This window comes from Elephantulus edwardii, unplaced genomic scaffold, assembly GCF_000299155.1.
Source record: "Elephantulus edwardii isolate Elephantulus edwardi_28Jun2011 unplaced genomic scaffold, EleEdw1.0 scaffold00338, whole genome shotgun sequence".
NCBI classification, from domain to species: Eukaryota; Metazoa; Chordata; class Mammalia; order Macroscelidea; family Macroscelididae; genus Elephantulus; species Elephantulus edwardii.
Window position 1 is genome coordinate 1,295,076 of NW_006400088.1, and position 15,454 is coordinate 1,310,529.

General features: G+C 36.8%; 1 protein-coding gene across 1 annotated transcript in view; it reads right to left on the reverse strand.

Annotated features, from left to right (window-relative positions):
• The window catches only part of ST18 (suppression of tumorigenicity 18 (breast carcinoma) (zinc finger protein)), a 152,655-nt gene that overhangs the window by 116,176 nt on the left and 21,025 nt on the right, over window positions 1-15,454 (reverse strand). The window contains exons 7-8 of the mRNA XM_006901608.1: window positions 12,274-12,467; window positions 9,517-9,728 (exon numbers count right to left, since the gene is read on the reverse strand). Coding sequence (XP_006901670.1) covers window positions 9,517-9,728; window positions 12,274-12,467 — 406 coding nt within the window. The remainder of the gene's footprint in view (window positions 1-9,516; window positions 9,729-12,273; window positions 12,468-15,454) is intronic.

Consider the following 15,454-nt stretch of genomic DNA (forward strand, 5'->3'; position numbering starts at 1 on the left):
GAAGTATAAACTCCAGTGGTACATATTCTAAAACACAAGTGAGTCTTGTATGTTGGGACTAGGGGTATCTTTTCCGCGCCCCCATCTTATTTTATTGCAAAACACAATAAACAAATTAAATGAAAATATTTCATTTGTAATAAGTAATAATTAAGTACGGAGTATTAAAGTAATGTGAACACACACTATATAAAACTATATAAAATTTCTGTCTATATATTGCTTGGATAGTAATATTAATTAATGTTGACATTGTAAGATTATGCATGTAATAGTGTTTCCTGTAGTTGACTGCATTTCTTGTACACCTTTCTTGGTGTTTCCTTTCTTAAGTGGTATTGTGCTAATCATCTTTTTTTTTATGTATTTCCATTCTTCTTACACATCTTGATTTTCTGCTGCCATCAAGTTGGAACCAATTCCCAGATGATTCTCCACTGGGTTTCGAAGGCTTTAAATAGACCAGAAGGAGATTTCCCATCTTTTTCCAGATACTGGTTGGATTCAAATCCCCGCAGAGGCATGGCCTTTGCACTAACACCGTAAGTCCTTATAGACTACACCACCAGAGTTCCCTTTAATGATCATCTAAGAATGACACTTCCCCCCCCTTTTGCTTTTTCTAATAATGGACTCATACACTATACAATATTTGTTCTTTTGTAACTGAACAGACATGAGCAGATGAAAAAAGATACATCATGTAGAAACTTTATATGTACTACCAACCTGAAAGGGTGAAGTTCAAATCCACTAGCTGCTCCAGAGGTGAAAGATGGGTAATTTCCTCCCACGTTATTTACTATTGTTGTTGTTAAGTGCTGTCGGGTTGTAGCTGACTCATAGAGACCCCATGAATGAAAAACCTGAACACACATATAACCTTCACCATTTCATAGAATTTATGGAGACAAACTATTTTGGAAATGGATGCCACTCCTGCTTCCAAGCTTGTTTTAATCTGGGAGCTCCCCCAAGCACTGTCCAAGGGGTAACCATTATCACATTTGACACATCAGTGTCACAGTGATTTACTAAGTCTGAAAAATCTACTAAAGGATCAGCAATGATTTGCTTCCAACTCAAAAGTATTTAACAACAGCAGCATTAGCATATGCTGTAAATATATCCACACATACAGCAGAGTCAAAACAGGACAAAGCTATCTAAGTTTCTTAATCATAAACCTACACCCTGAAGGAATGAGACACTGTTTCTTAGACCTCAGGACAATGACACTGGGAAATATTAAGGTAAAATGGAATAACATAGTCCAAAGAGAATATTCTATACTCTACTTTACTGGAGTCTTAAAAGCCTATGTGCAGTCTTCCAACGCACAACTATGGTCTCTTCTTGTCTAGAACAAAGAAACTGAAAAAAAAGGAAAAATGCATAGAAACAATCAGTCCAAAGGACTAGTAATGGATCATGCAACCCCAAATTTCATAACCTTGAGACCAGAAGATCTAGATGGTGCTTGGCTACCACCATCCACCACCTTCTGTGAAGGGATCACAGTACAAGATCTTCATACAGTGTAAGAAAATGTAGAACAAAACTAAAAAACATAAAAAGGAACAGACTAATCAATCCAGCTGAGACTGCTGGATCATGCACAATTATGGCTTTTGGTCATTCTTCAAACATAGGACAAAAGTCATGTCAGTGGTTCAACTACTAGCTAAATTATAAATAGTCCTATAGAGTGAATACAAATGCTGAGAAGGCGCTCACTTCTTGGAATAACCAACCATATAAGGGCAAAGAGCAGTACTTACTCCTGGATAAAGTTCAAAGGAACGGAGGGGTAGGATAGATGGAAAAGGATTGGATAAAGGTAAGATTAATGGAAAAGAGAATTACACGGATGAACTGTAATGAGCACAGTTACATTGTAGATATTGAAATAAATATTTTAAAACAAAATGCTTATGAATGATTGAATGTAAAGCCAGTTTTCTCTAAAATAATAATAATAAAATATTAGTAAGAAATTTATAATTTTTTTCCAAAATTTTTGTCTAGGGTTCAGAATCATGTCTGGTAACACTTCTGGGTAGATGGATAGTCTTCAATACCATTTAATGATAAAATTTTTGAAGTAAAATTTTAGATCCAACAGTTACAACTGTGTCACTAGAGACAAATTATTTCTTTAGCTGCAAAACTGCTTCATATTACCTGCTTTACAAGTTTCAAGAAAGAGTGAAAAGAGTTAATATGGATAAGTTATGTCTCTATGTTATTATATTTGGAGGTGGTAATGGTGATGGTAGTAAAGAATTCATTATTAAATAATTAACATAAAAGAAAAATCAAACTCAAGCCATGATTATTGAGTTGTTCCAAATCAAAATAGTCCTAATATGATGGAGGAGGGTTTCCAGTATGTGGACAGACACATCTTTCTCCTGAAGGGTTTGAATCACTGACCTTTTTGTTAGCAGCCAAGTGTTTACTTACCCAATGCATCATAAGGATCTTTTTCAGCTTCCACATTCAGGCTGAGTAGAGTCTGCTATTAAAGAATGCCATTTCCCCACACAGAAATAAATAAATTCCTTGTAATATCTGACTAGAGACCCTCCTAGCATTTCAACTTCATTCTGCTGAAAAAAGGCTGCATTTGGATCCTAATCACACGGATAGCCTCCAGGCTATTTCTGCTAGCAGACAGAAAAAATGATGAAGTGACATCATGTGGTTTCTAGACCTCATTCAAGCACAAAACAGACTTTGAACTTTAAACATTTCAAGCAAGTGTCAGTTTTTTGTTTTCTTTTAAGGCATGCTGTGCATATGCCATTTTGTCTAAACAGGTGGGGGAAACACCAAAACAAACAACAGAATGCTTGGCAAGTCACAGTGATTAGGATAAAGATAGACTGCAAAGTGTGTTCCTACCTCTGTTGATAAAAGTGGGAGGAAAGAAGAAAAAATGAGGCATTTATCTGCCATGTGCATGCACCTCTCCCCCCGAGGATTGAGGGACACTCTGGGTACACAGATCCCCAGACCTGCTCGCCCTAGCCAAGTCCTCAGAGAACATGCTCTCTAGTGTGTGCTCACATCAGGAGCAAGTCAACAATCTCTGGGGCAGGTGTCACAGTTGTGGTCCATGTGTATGTTACAATATATGCTAATTTAACATTAAAATGGAGGATATTCTTCATATCTCAGGAAGATGAAATACTGGAATTAAGGAAGAGTAAGTACTTCAGGGAAAAAATAAACCCACCAAAACAAACAAAACCCTAACCTATATGTAACCATCAAGTAGTAATACTGATAAACTTTTTCTTCTGACTTGATTCCTCAGAGAGGTATAGTGAGGTGATTTTGGAGGTATGACTATGAGTAATAGACATGCTGGGTTGTATTTAAGCTGATAACTATTTTTAAACATTCTCTCACTTTTAGAAGAGTGTGAACTCGTTTGTGCAGTGATTGGCAATGCTAAAAGTATTAATTACTCACATTTTTGGCACAGAACATATATCTGTGCTTCATGGATGCTGGTGACTAAATGGGCTTTTCACAATATCTTTTCAGGTTTGGAGAAGTGGCACAGGAAAGAAACATTTTAGAGTGGGTAGAACAGTGATTGGGCTTAAGAAAATTTGATAGGAGAATTTTGCTATATCTGTGTCTTCAATGACATTATTTTTAGTGTTTAAACAGGTTTAAGTCCACCAGCTGCTCTGAGGGCAAAGGATGGGCACTCACCTTCTGTGTAATTAACTTCCCGCCAGAGGTTCACTTATGGGTTAGTTCTGACTTGATGGTAAACAACAACAAATAACAGTGGCCTAGTAGGTAAGGAGTTGTGCTCTCTCACTAAACTGAGTCAATGCTGAACTTGCAGATACCTTGAAAAAGTCTGAACTAGCCTTAACATTGAAGTTGTAAGCAAATATTAGTTAGTTTCCTATGACTTGACATTAAAAACATGGCATCCCTGGGTGACAGTATTATCTCTAATACTGTAGCAAGTTGTTCTCCTTTTGAGTTCTGCATGTAAGTTACAGGATGTTTATTACAATAAGTAGAGTTCCTAGATAGGAGAGATGAGGTAGGTCATCATGAGTTGTCAACAAATCAATGACTCATAACAACAATAATGAGGTGTGACAGAAGAGAATGCATTTGACTACTAGTAGACTGCTAGTAAGCTGATTATCTCAATCAATCCGGAGGCAAGGAACTCAGGAGACCTGCTTCTAAAACATTCAATCCAACTGAAACCAACTTCATTGCTGTCAAGACAATAGTAATTCACAATTATCCTACGATACAGAGCAGAACTTCCTTATAAAGTTTCCCAAGCTGGGATCCTTTTGGAGTAGACTATAAATTTTTGTCTAGAAGTGACTGATAGATTTGTTTGATCAGTTGGCCATCTGGTTAACACCCTAGGGCTTAACCACTGCTTTATCAAGTCTCTTCTGAAACATCACAGTCTTGAAAACCCTATGGAATAGTTCCGTCCTGCACACTGGGATAATTATGAGTCAGAAAAGACTCAGGACAATGGATAACACCAAGAGTATACAAAAGCAAAGACTGAGTGCAGGCATAGGGAACAGAAATCAATCCTGACTGTACTCTGGTGAAATTCTGTGCAGAGATAAGTTCATAGTCATATCTCTTCAAACCCCACCTTTTCCCTTGCCACAAAGCCAAGGTGCAGATACCACATATTGGCTTCTTTTGTCTTGATTTTGTCATAACATAATTGAAGGAAGAGCCATGTCTGAGTAGAACATTCAACCTGGGTACTTTGGCACTAGAAGAAAATTTGGTTGGTGCAAATATGTGTCTATCAGTTAGTATGTCTCATTTACATATTAACAATTCTTCATTATAGAAGTTAGAGAGTAAAACTATATCACTACCTCTTCAAAGGATTTTGTGAATCAGAAATAAACATACAGTAACAAACTTATAGGAGGAGAATAAGTCTTAGACTTAAGAAGTAGAAAGAAGCTAGCATTCAATTCCACTAAGCAAACATTCAATGTGACAGAAAGGAATATTTACACTTGATCAACAGTAAGAAAAAGGCACAGAGTGAAGGCAGCATTGAATCTGGCAAAAGCCTGAACTGGGCACAGTTGGATGAGAGACTGAATTTCAAGACTATTTACCTGAGTTTTTTGTCACTTTTGCTAACATTATTATTTTTTTCTTTGTAAAGGAGTTTATAATGTTATTTATACCTTATTTTAAATTTGGTCTCTCATACTCAGAAAATATGATTCAGGTGGGATAGAATTCAGAAAGCAATTCAAATTATTTACTAGTTGTGTGTGTGTGACCACACATTGGAGGAAAGATTCTGCACAGAAGTCGTTATAGGGTGCCATTTTATTTCATTTTAGCAACCACTATGAATAACCATGAAAGAAGAGTTGATGGCTTCAAAGTGTGGTGTTGGAGAAGAGTACTGAATATTCCATTGACTGCCAAAAGGACAAACAGATATATCTTAGAGAAATTGCAGCCAGAGTGCTCCTTGGAGGCAAAAATAACAAAACTTTGTCTTACATACTTTGGCATGATGTGAGTAGAGGCTATTCCTTGGAGAGGGACATCATGTTTAGAAAGATGGAGGGTCTGCGAAGAAAAGGGAGACCCTCAACTTGACACAGTGATTGCAGCAATGGACTCCAACGTGTCAGAGATTGTGAGGATGCCGCAGGTTAGGAGAGGGTTCAGAGCTGTTGTACATAGAATCACTATGAGTCATACTTAACTCGACGTCATCTAACAACAATAGCATGTCAGAGGAGACATCTGTCATGGGAAAATGATGGCTATAATCACTAGCAAAACAAACATTGGTTGTTTTTGTTGTTGTTTTAAATCTATGTAGGCATGTCTTTCACATCATTTCAATTTTGTGACTTCTATAACTGAAACCCAATTGTGATATGGCAGATATCTAGGAAATAAGTTACTTGATTTTTAAAAATGTGTCAACTACTGGTCATTTCCCTAACAGAAATGATTTAAAAAGAAATAAATATTAAGAAAGAAAAAAGAAAAGCTACATTTCAGTCTTCTTTATTGGATTCATTTGTCAATTAATAGTTTATAAGAGAATCTTAAAGGTAGATTTCTGGAGAACAAATCCTGCATGAGCGTTCAGGTAGAAAGCAGTCATTCTCGAGCCATTTGCTTACACTGGAAAGTTGACTGTTACAGGACAGGCTAGTCAAGCAAATAATAAAGCATTGAGAAGAAGGAATATATTCCAACATTTTCTCAATTTGTAATATATTAGAATATTCCTTTAAAAAGACAGATTTATTTGAATTTTTAAAGGAATTGAAAAATGGCTAAAGTTACATTTTTTAAATGCCCCAAATTATTTGTTTATATGAACAACTTCTGACTTGGCTGGTTTTGGATTGAAATAGCCTGATATTTTCTTTATCTTTTTAGAGGGTGTATTCTTTGTGTAAGAACCTCGTTTGCTTAGAAATTGTTTTTGAGTGTCTTTTGGCCACCGTTTCTTCCTGGGGTTTGTTGGCTCTGCTTTGTCCAGACGCTAATCCTGCTTCCTCTGTTGAGCACTCTGTGGTACTGAGCTACCCACTCTCTGGAAGGCCTGGTACATGGGCCCCGGTGATCAGCTGACCACACCATGGCTAAGGGTTGCACTTAAAGAAAAAAAAAAAAAAAGGAGCCATGGTCTTTAATCATCTTAGTTTCAGAGCTAGAATTTATCCCAACAAATCTTCCATGGACAGCAATGGTAAATCTCTTTCGAACTAGGGCTGGCTACATTTTTTATTACTTTTTATTTATTTTTTTTCTACTTCATCTGGCTTCAGCCATCAATTTTGAATAAAAGATGTCGGTATGTTGCTTTCGTGTAGCATTAAGTTGGAACCAACCCATAACTGGCCCTCTGACAGGTTTTCACAGGCAGTAATCGTATGGAAGTAAATTGCCCATCCCTCCACCATGGAGTAGCTGGTGGATTCACGATCGCAATCAATCTATATCTATCTATCTATCTATCTATCTATCTATCTATCTATCTATCTATCATCTATCATCTATCATCTAGTTGTTGATTGCAACTCATAGTGACCCTATGAACAAAAGACCCTCTACAACTATTGATATTTATCAAAGTTCATAGTTACCAGAGGCATGTTGTTTAGGAAGTGGATGCCACTCCTGCTTCCAAATATAGATAGATAGATGATAGATAGATAGATAGATGTAAATATATACACACACACATCAACACACATCAATACATACACACAAATATATATAAATATATGCATATTTATATATATAAAATAAATATATATAATATATATATATAAACACGCGAATATATCTCTATCTATTTATGCAAGTTCTTGTAGATTACTGAGTTAGAACCAACCCCAACTGTAGCTGACCCTTCAACAGGTTTTCAGAGACAGTTTATTTTTATCATCACGGGGAGGAGATTGTTCATCCTTCTCCTTTGGAGCAGCTGGTGGATTTGTACTGCATACCTTTGGAATCTTCTTACCACTAGGCCACCAAATATCCCTATGTATACATGAAATATATGTATACTGAAGACCCTGTTGTCAACACAAAGACAAGAGTTAATTGATGAGCACCTCTGACAACCTCCTGGTAGTAAATGATGCTCTGTTATATAATAAAGTGTCACTGTCAAAAGGAAAGGTAGGTATGATCTCTGTTTTTGTTTTTATCAAGTTATTATCAAATGTATGTGTGTTTCTTGATTATTCTGTTTAATCTTATGGGCAATAGAAATGCTTCATAAACTTCAGAGTCTACTTGTAAATTTGGATACTGCATGGTAACAGTAGCTAAGAAATAGTGTTACTTTGAGAAAAATCTACTGTCAAGGACCTCTGCTAAGTGCTAAACAACAAGGATGTCAGTTTAATTTAAACTAAGGTGCACCTGATCCAAGCTATACCCTTTTCAATTACTTTTTATGTATTTGTAGGTTGTGAAACAACTAAGGATGACAGAGAAGAACCAATGCCCCTGAATTGTGGTGTTGGAGAAGAATGGTGAGTAGCCTATGAACTGTCAAAGGAATAAACAGGCCATTTTGGAGACAACCAGGGTAATCCTTGGTGGGAAAGATGGGAAATTTGGTCTCACATACCTTGGGTATGTTGTCAAGAGGTACTGGTCCTTGAAATAGACATCAAGCTAGGAACGGTAGAGGGTCAGAGAAAGAGAGAACAACATCCAAAAAGATGGATTGAGACAACGACTGTAAAAAATGGGCTCAAGCATGTCATCTTGAGGATGGTGAACGAGAGTGCAAGGTTCAAATCTATTGTTCATTGGATCTCTTTGAGTCTAGTCAACTTGATGACACTTAGCAACAACAACAAGCACTTATATCTCCTCAAACAATTCTTGTAAATTTTATTTATCCAAGTTTTGCTATTTTGTATTATTATGAGGCCTAGTGGCAAGAAGTTGTTCTGCAATCTCAAAGGTACACAAGTTTGAATCCACCAGCTACTGTGAGGAAGAAGGATGGGCGATCTCTTCCAACAGTGTTTACTGCCTCTGAAAACCCACTGGTAGATCACCTATGAGCTGACTCAGACTCAATGGCACACAACAACAGCACAGTGGAATGGTGGAGGGTCAGTGCAAATGAGGAAGATCCTCAGGAAGATAGATTGACACAATGACTGTAGTAATGAAGTAAAGTGTGTTAGACATGGTAAAGTTGACTTCAGGATAAAACAAAGTTCATATGTGTTGTTCATAGGGTCACTTTTAGCCATGGATGACTCAACAGCACATAACGACGACAACAAAGAGGAATTTAAGGGCTTAGTGGTAAGAGGTTAAGCTGCTAACTAAAAGGCAAGCAGTTAGAATCCACCATATTCTGCAGGAGAAAAAATTACAATCTCCTCTGATGTAATTTATTGCCTTTGAAAACCCACTGGAAGGTCAACTAATGAGTTAGCTCCTACTTGACAACAGTACACAGTAACAACATAGTAATTTAGATCATTTAACATTATTCTTTTAATATTATTGCATATCAGCATGTGCAACAATAAATCTTGCAAATATTTTACAAATAACAGTTGTCATCAGTCCTCCCTTATCATCTTTGATTTACAGGTACTGAAAAGCTTTCCTTGTTGAAATTTATTTTCATAGAAATCTTCATTTTGGTTGCCTAACTCCCAATTACATAACAACATTTGGTATCTGTTCATTCTCCCCATTCATGGCTCTGTATTTATCCCTCTTAAACTTTGATAGACCATCAAGAATATCCACAGAGCAGTACATGCAACCCTTTATTGTCCAGGAGATGACCCAAGCCTAGCACCCAAGACACTCTAGTACCTGGCTAGCACAGGGAAAGGAGAGTGCTTTCTGGATAGAGGTGATGCGTTCGAGTGAGTGTGGCTGTGAACATGAAGGCAGTTTACTTTTACAGTTCAGTAGCTGGCCCCCCTCTGGGTTCTTGGACAGGCCTACCTTGGCAGACAGACTCTGCGGTTTGTTGGAGAGGACCTCAGCAGCTTCCCTGCAGCGGGTGGAAAGGTTCAGGATGGCAGCAGCTGCTGCTATGTGGGTGTCTTCACTACACTGACCATAGCTATAAGAGCTGGCACGGCCAGGGCTCTGTGTGTGGGCGCCTGCACTAGGCAGTCGGCTCGGAAATTTCAGCGGGTTTGAGAAATGCTTTGCTGTTGAAGAAAGATTTGAGTAGTGATTGCATTATATGTCTTTAGCCACTATATTTGTTTGTAAGATATAACTACTTTCATTAAAATATAGGAAGAGTAAATTAAAACATAATTCACTGAGATAGTAAATGAAGGTTGTATGGATTGACTTTAACAGAAACTTACAGATCAATAATGCAGTTGCTGGGACAGATTGCCTATTCTTTTAATATTATTAATTTCTATTTTCACTTCTGACAAAAGCTCCAAAAGTTATGTTATGGGGCAGGTACACTGGCAAAGTTTGTGACAAAATAATAGATCAAAACCTCATTAACAAAATCCACCAGGTATTGGTGTGGCCTGAGGTGAGCTCATCTAAAAACTGAGAAATATAAGGATGGTTGAGGCTGGGTAAAGAAGAAATGTAGTCTTTAACTTTGTATTTCACAATACTAAGTTAGGTACCTTCATTATTTAATATATACGTTTATTTTGTACTTAAAACAGTAGAAGTTGTTCTACAGTCCATCAAATAAATAGTAGAGTCTTAACTGAGTCTACATTTTGCACATTCAGATTGTGTGCAATAAGCAAAGGAAAAAGAAAATTTTCTGAAAGTGAGCAGAAAGGCTATTTAGATATCAAGGCTGGTTTTGTATTTTATGTTTCTGTTGTGGGTACCAAGATATATTGGTAAGTTAAATTATACATCTTTCTCTTCACTCTGCCATATTGTACATATTCAAGATTATGGAGAAGTATCTCAGCTTTACTGTGAGATAATATCAGCACACTTAGTTACTTATTTAACTTTAAATATGGTTTATTTTAAAAATTTGGTTATAATTTACCATAAGCGAAAATTTAAAACATCATAAAATATTACTCCTTTAACTCTAAGAATATGGAAATATCATAAGACATTTGCCTTTTTTTAAATGAAGCTACATACTGTATGTATGAATATACAGAATACTGTCATTAGCTAGTTTCACTTGAATTAAGTACCTATACATAGCGTGTATGAGTTTTTGCATATTTTGTGTGTGTGTGTGTGTGTGTGTGTGTGTGTGTATGGTAAAAGATAACATTACAATTTTGTATATCTGTGCATATTTTCTTCACTAAATTGAACCAGTTGTTAATGGTTATTTATGTTACTAAAATATATTTTTGGAAGAATAGGTAAAATGAAGTATCTTTGAAGCATAACATGCTCCACATAAATGAGTAAACTCCCTTCAAATCTGTTTGTTTATTACTGGGTTTTACGGAGCATTTCAATTTTTTGCAAGATTTGATCAATATTATATAATGAAGCCAATATCTCCTAAAGTTATTCAGTGTAGGCAACTTGGTGTGAGACCAGAGATTTCATGGACTTGTAAATAAGTCATTGATAACTTGTTATTCAAGTTGGGAAATTTTCTTTAGAAAGCTCCCTATCTCTCATTGCTGTCAAGTTGGATCCAACTCATAGCTAACCTCTAGTGGGTTTTCAGAGGCTATAAATGCACAAAAGGAGAGATTACCCATCTTTCTCCCATGCAATAGCTGGTTAATTCTAACTTCCTGCCCTTAGTTTGGCAACTCCTTACGCACTCAGCCAACTTTAGAAAGCATACATTAGGAAAAAGAATAAATTAATGCAATGAAGAAGTGATTTTATATGTTTATCACAACTTCACTTTCTAATCTTTTCACTGAAATATTTAGGGATTATTAGGTGAATTTTATGTTTGTGAAAATACTGCTTTATATATACCATCTTTGAGTTAGAGTTATAGTCTTTGAGGTGTATAGCATAATAGAGTATTAATTTATTTTACCTGTGTATATAAAAATGTTAGAACTCTGGTGATGGCCCAGTGCTTTGGAAATTGCACTAGCAACCCAATCCATAGCCCTTGTAATCTCACTCAAGAGTTAGCTATGAATTGATTCTCAGTAGACAGCAATGAGTTGTGTTTTTTAAATTAATACTTATATTTTATTAATACTCCAAGCTCTACGAGAGTGTGTGAACACCCAAACACACATTTCATTCTAGTAAAAACTTGATTCTTAAAAGAAGTTTTTTTTCTTAGACTTTTCACCACTTTCTCACACCTTCAGACTTAAAGTTTTTGTTAATTTAAATTATTTGTAGATAACATGTCAACATTATATCTATTAAATTACCAAAACTTCAATATGAATCAAAATTATATAATAGCTACTATATTATTTAACATATTTATCCCAATCTCAGCTAAATGAAAATGTTAAGTATTCCCATGAAATGATAATATTTATATAAACAATGGCACTATTAGATTTGTAGAATAAATTATTCCATTAAATATCTCCATATTCAGTGTATAACCAATTACAATGATTAATTTATTATTTACTTACTTAATTTAACTGGACAATACATTTTACCTCCTCCTGGCTGCAAAGATTATATATATTTGACAACACATACAAGCACACATGATGTTTTATTTAAGAAACAAGCATTAGAAAAAAAATAGAAAACCCCCAAAAAGCAAAAAAATAAGCATTAGAATGGGAAACTTACCTTCAAAAAATGGTGGTGTTCTCCGTCCTTGTCCTGTTTGTAGGAGTGGGCGCTTGCCAAAAACTTGAGCATCAAAACTGGCATAATCAAATGGTACTTTCCCCAACTTCTCTTGTTCTTTTGACACAGTGGCTCTGGAAGAGGCTATGGCTTGTGATTGGAAATTGAATTCAATTTGCTTCACTACATTTGTCCTGAAGAGAGGGGAGGATAGGTCAAAAGAAGTAAGGTAAAACTATAGATGAGAATGTTAGTATCAGAAATGAAATGGACTGGAGATGTAGCTACCACTGGATCTCATAGAGGTATCTCTCACACTCTACAGGAAACTAATCACAGATGCCCTTGAGGGTCTGTGGAGCTATGGTAATGGGCCTATTCTGGGTTCCAGATTCACAAACGAGTATAGTGGGAACATGCAGATACATCTAGGGACATGTATTAAATATACATTAGCTCTTTGAGCTTCTTAAAGTATCATCACTAAGCACTGGTTACTGAAAAGACAAGGTTTGGAAAAGTGACTTGTTAGGATTATTAATCAGGTTAGCAATGAGAATGCTTAGTCATAACTGAGGACATGTCACTGCATTCTACTCAGAAGGCAAGGGCTTAATTCTTATCAGCTTTGCAAATTTTAAGTTTGTTCCTAGATATTTTATAACTTTCCCTCATTATCAGTCTTTTTTGCTGTATTAATAAATTTTGTCTTTTAAATGGCCTCAATTTCAATATCAATCCCTATATTATTTTATTATATTACAGTTGTTCTGCTGTTTAGTGCAGTTGAGGCAACCCCAACTCTTAGAGATCCTTGCACAATCCTGTACAATCCTCACAGTTTCTGCTGTGCTTAAGGCCTTTGTTGTAGCCACTATATTGACCCATGGAATTGAGGGTCTTCTTCTCCTCCACTGACTATGAAGTTTGCCTTTGAATATTACTTTTCTCGTGTGGATGACTGACTCCGTGTATGGGTGGGAGTATGAGAATTAAGCATATTGGTTTATCCGCAAAATGACTGGCTATCTACCATTCCACAAAGAGATCGGCCAATCTAAAAAAATCTACAAGAAGATTGGTTAGTGTTGGGGGGAGGGGTGGGCAGGGAGAAAAATTCAACAATGAATGTATGGAAATCCAAAATATCTGTAAACATTCATTAAAATTAATTTTAAAAAAAGAAGATTGGCTAGTTTCGCCAGTAAATGGAATAGTTCTACTTGCAGGGTAGGATCTTACCACATCAGAGAAGAGGAAAGAGACCTCTTTCAACAAGTGAAATGTAGGACATGCTTCAGACTGCAGTAGCAGCCATGGCTGAACTGGAGAAATGACGTGAGTTGAGATGAGACATTGGAAGCAGGAAGTCAATATTGGCAGGATTGAGAACTTGGAAACACTTAGGGCCATGAGGCTCGAGACTGAGGTATGGAGACAGGATGCATCCCTTATACACACCTCTCCTGCTCCTAAACCATGCAGTGTTTCCCTGTTCTGTTCTGACTACTGCTTTCTTGACCAAGTATAGATTTTGTATGAGCACAATTAAGTGTTGTGGGATTCCTATTCTTCTCAAGTTTAGCTACAATTTCTTGTGATATACACAGTCAAATGCCTTTGCATAGTCAATAAAACACAGATCGACATTCCTCTGGTTTTCTTTTCTTTCATCAAGATCCATCTAACATTGGCTATGATATCCATAGTGTCATGCCCTCTTTTAAATCCAGCCTGCACATTCGGCAGTTCTCTTCTGATATACTGTTCCAGTCATTTCTGGATAAACTTCAGCAGGTTCTTGTTTTCATGTGGTATTAGTGATACCATTCAATAATTTCCACACCATAGTTATCCCAATCCTAGTTAGATATTAATTAAACATTCTTTTATAATTACTATATTTAAATTAAGGAATGTCATAATATTTGCATGACACATATTGTAGCCAAAAAGACACAAATAAGACCTTCTGAAATTTAGTAACTTATTTTCTATCTGCATTATGTAGATGACACAACCCTGCTTGCTGAAACTGAAGAGGACCTGAAGCACCTGCTGCAGAGGGTCAAGGACTGCAGCCTCTAATATGGATTGAGGCCAACTGACTGAAAGAGATCTATATTTGTTCCTATCCCAAAGAAAGGTGACCCAAAAGAGTGTGGAAACTATAGAACAATCTCAGTGATTCCACACGCAAGCAAGATTTTACTGAAGATTATCCTAAAGGACTGGAACAGAACATCAGCAGAGAACTACCAGAAGGCCAAGCTGAGTTTAGAAGGGGTCATGGTACTAGGGATATTAAACTGATGTTAGATGGATCTTAGCTGAAAGCAGAGAATACCAGAGGAGTGCCTATCTGTGTTTCATTGACTGTGCAAAGGCATTTGACTGTGTGGATAATAACAAACTGTGGCTGACTCTCAGAAGAATGGGAATCCCAGAACACTTGATCGTGCTAATGTCAAACCTATACCTGGACCAGGAGGCAGTCGTCAGAACAGAGCAAGGGAATACTTCATGGTTCAAAATTGGGAAGGGTGTACACCAGGGATGCATCCTATCTCCATACCTTTCAACCTATATGCAGAACAGATTATCTGGGAGGCTGGGCTCTATGAGGAGAAATGTGGGGTCAAGATTGGTGGATGATTTATCAACAATCTGCATTATGCAGATGATACAACCCTGCTTGCTGAAAATGAAGAGGACCTGAAGCACCTGCTGCAGAGGGTCAAGGACTGCAGCCTACAATATGGATTGAGGCTCAATGTCAAGAAGACAAAGATTCTCACCACTGGACCAATTGGCGGCATCAGGATGGATGATGAAGAGATTGAAATTGTACACAGCTTTAGTTTGCTTAGCTCCACAGTCAACACTCTTGGCACCAGTAGGCAGGAAATTAAAAGGCGCATTGCCATGGGAAAGTCTGCTGTTAGGGACCTCTCCAAAGAACTGAAGAACAATGGTGTCTCTCTGGAGACTAAGGTGCATTTGATACAGGCCATGGTCTCCACAACCACTTAAGCATCAGAGAGTTGGACAATGACCAAGGACGATAGAAGGAGAATTGATGCCTTTGAGATGTGGTGCTGGAGAAGAGTATTGAGAATACCATGGACTGCTAGGAAAACAAACAGATTCGTCCTGGAAAGGTTTAAACTGGGTGGCTCCT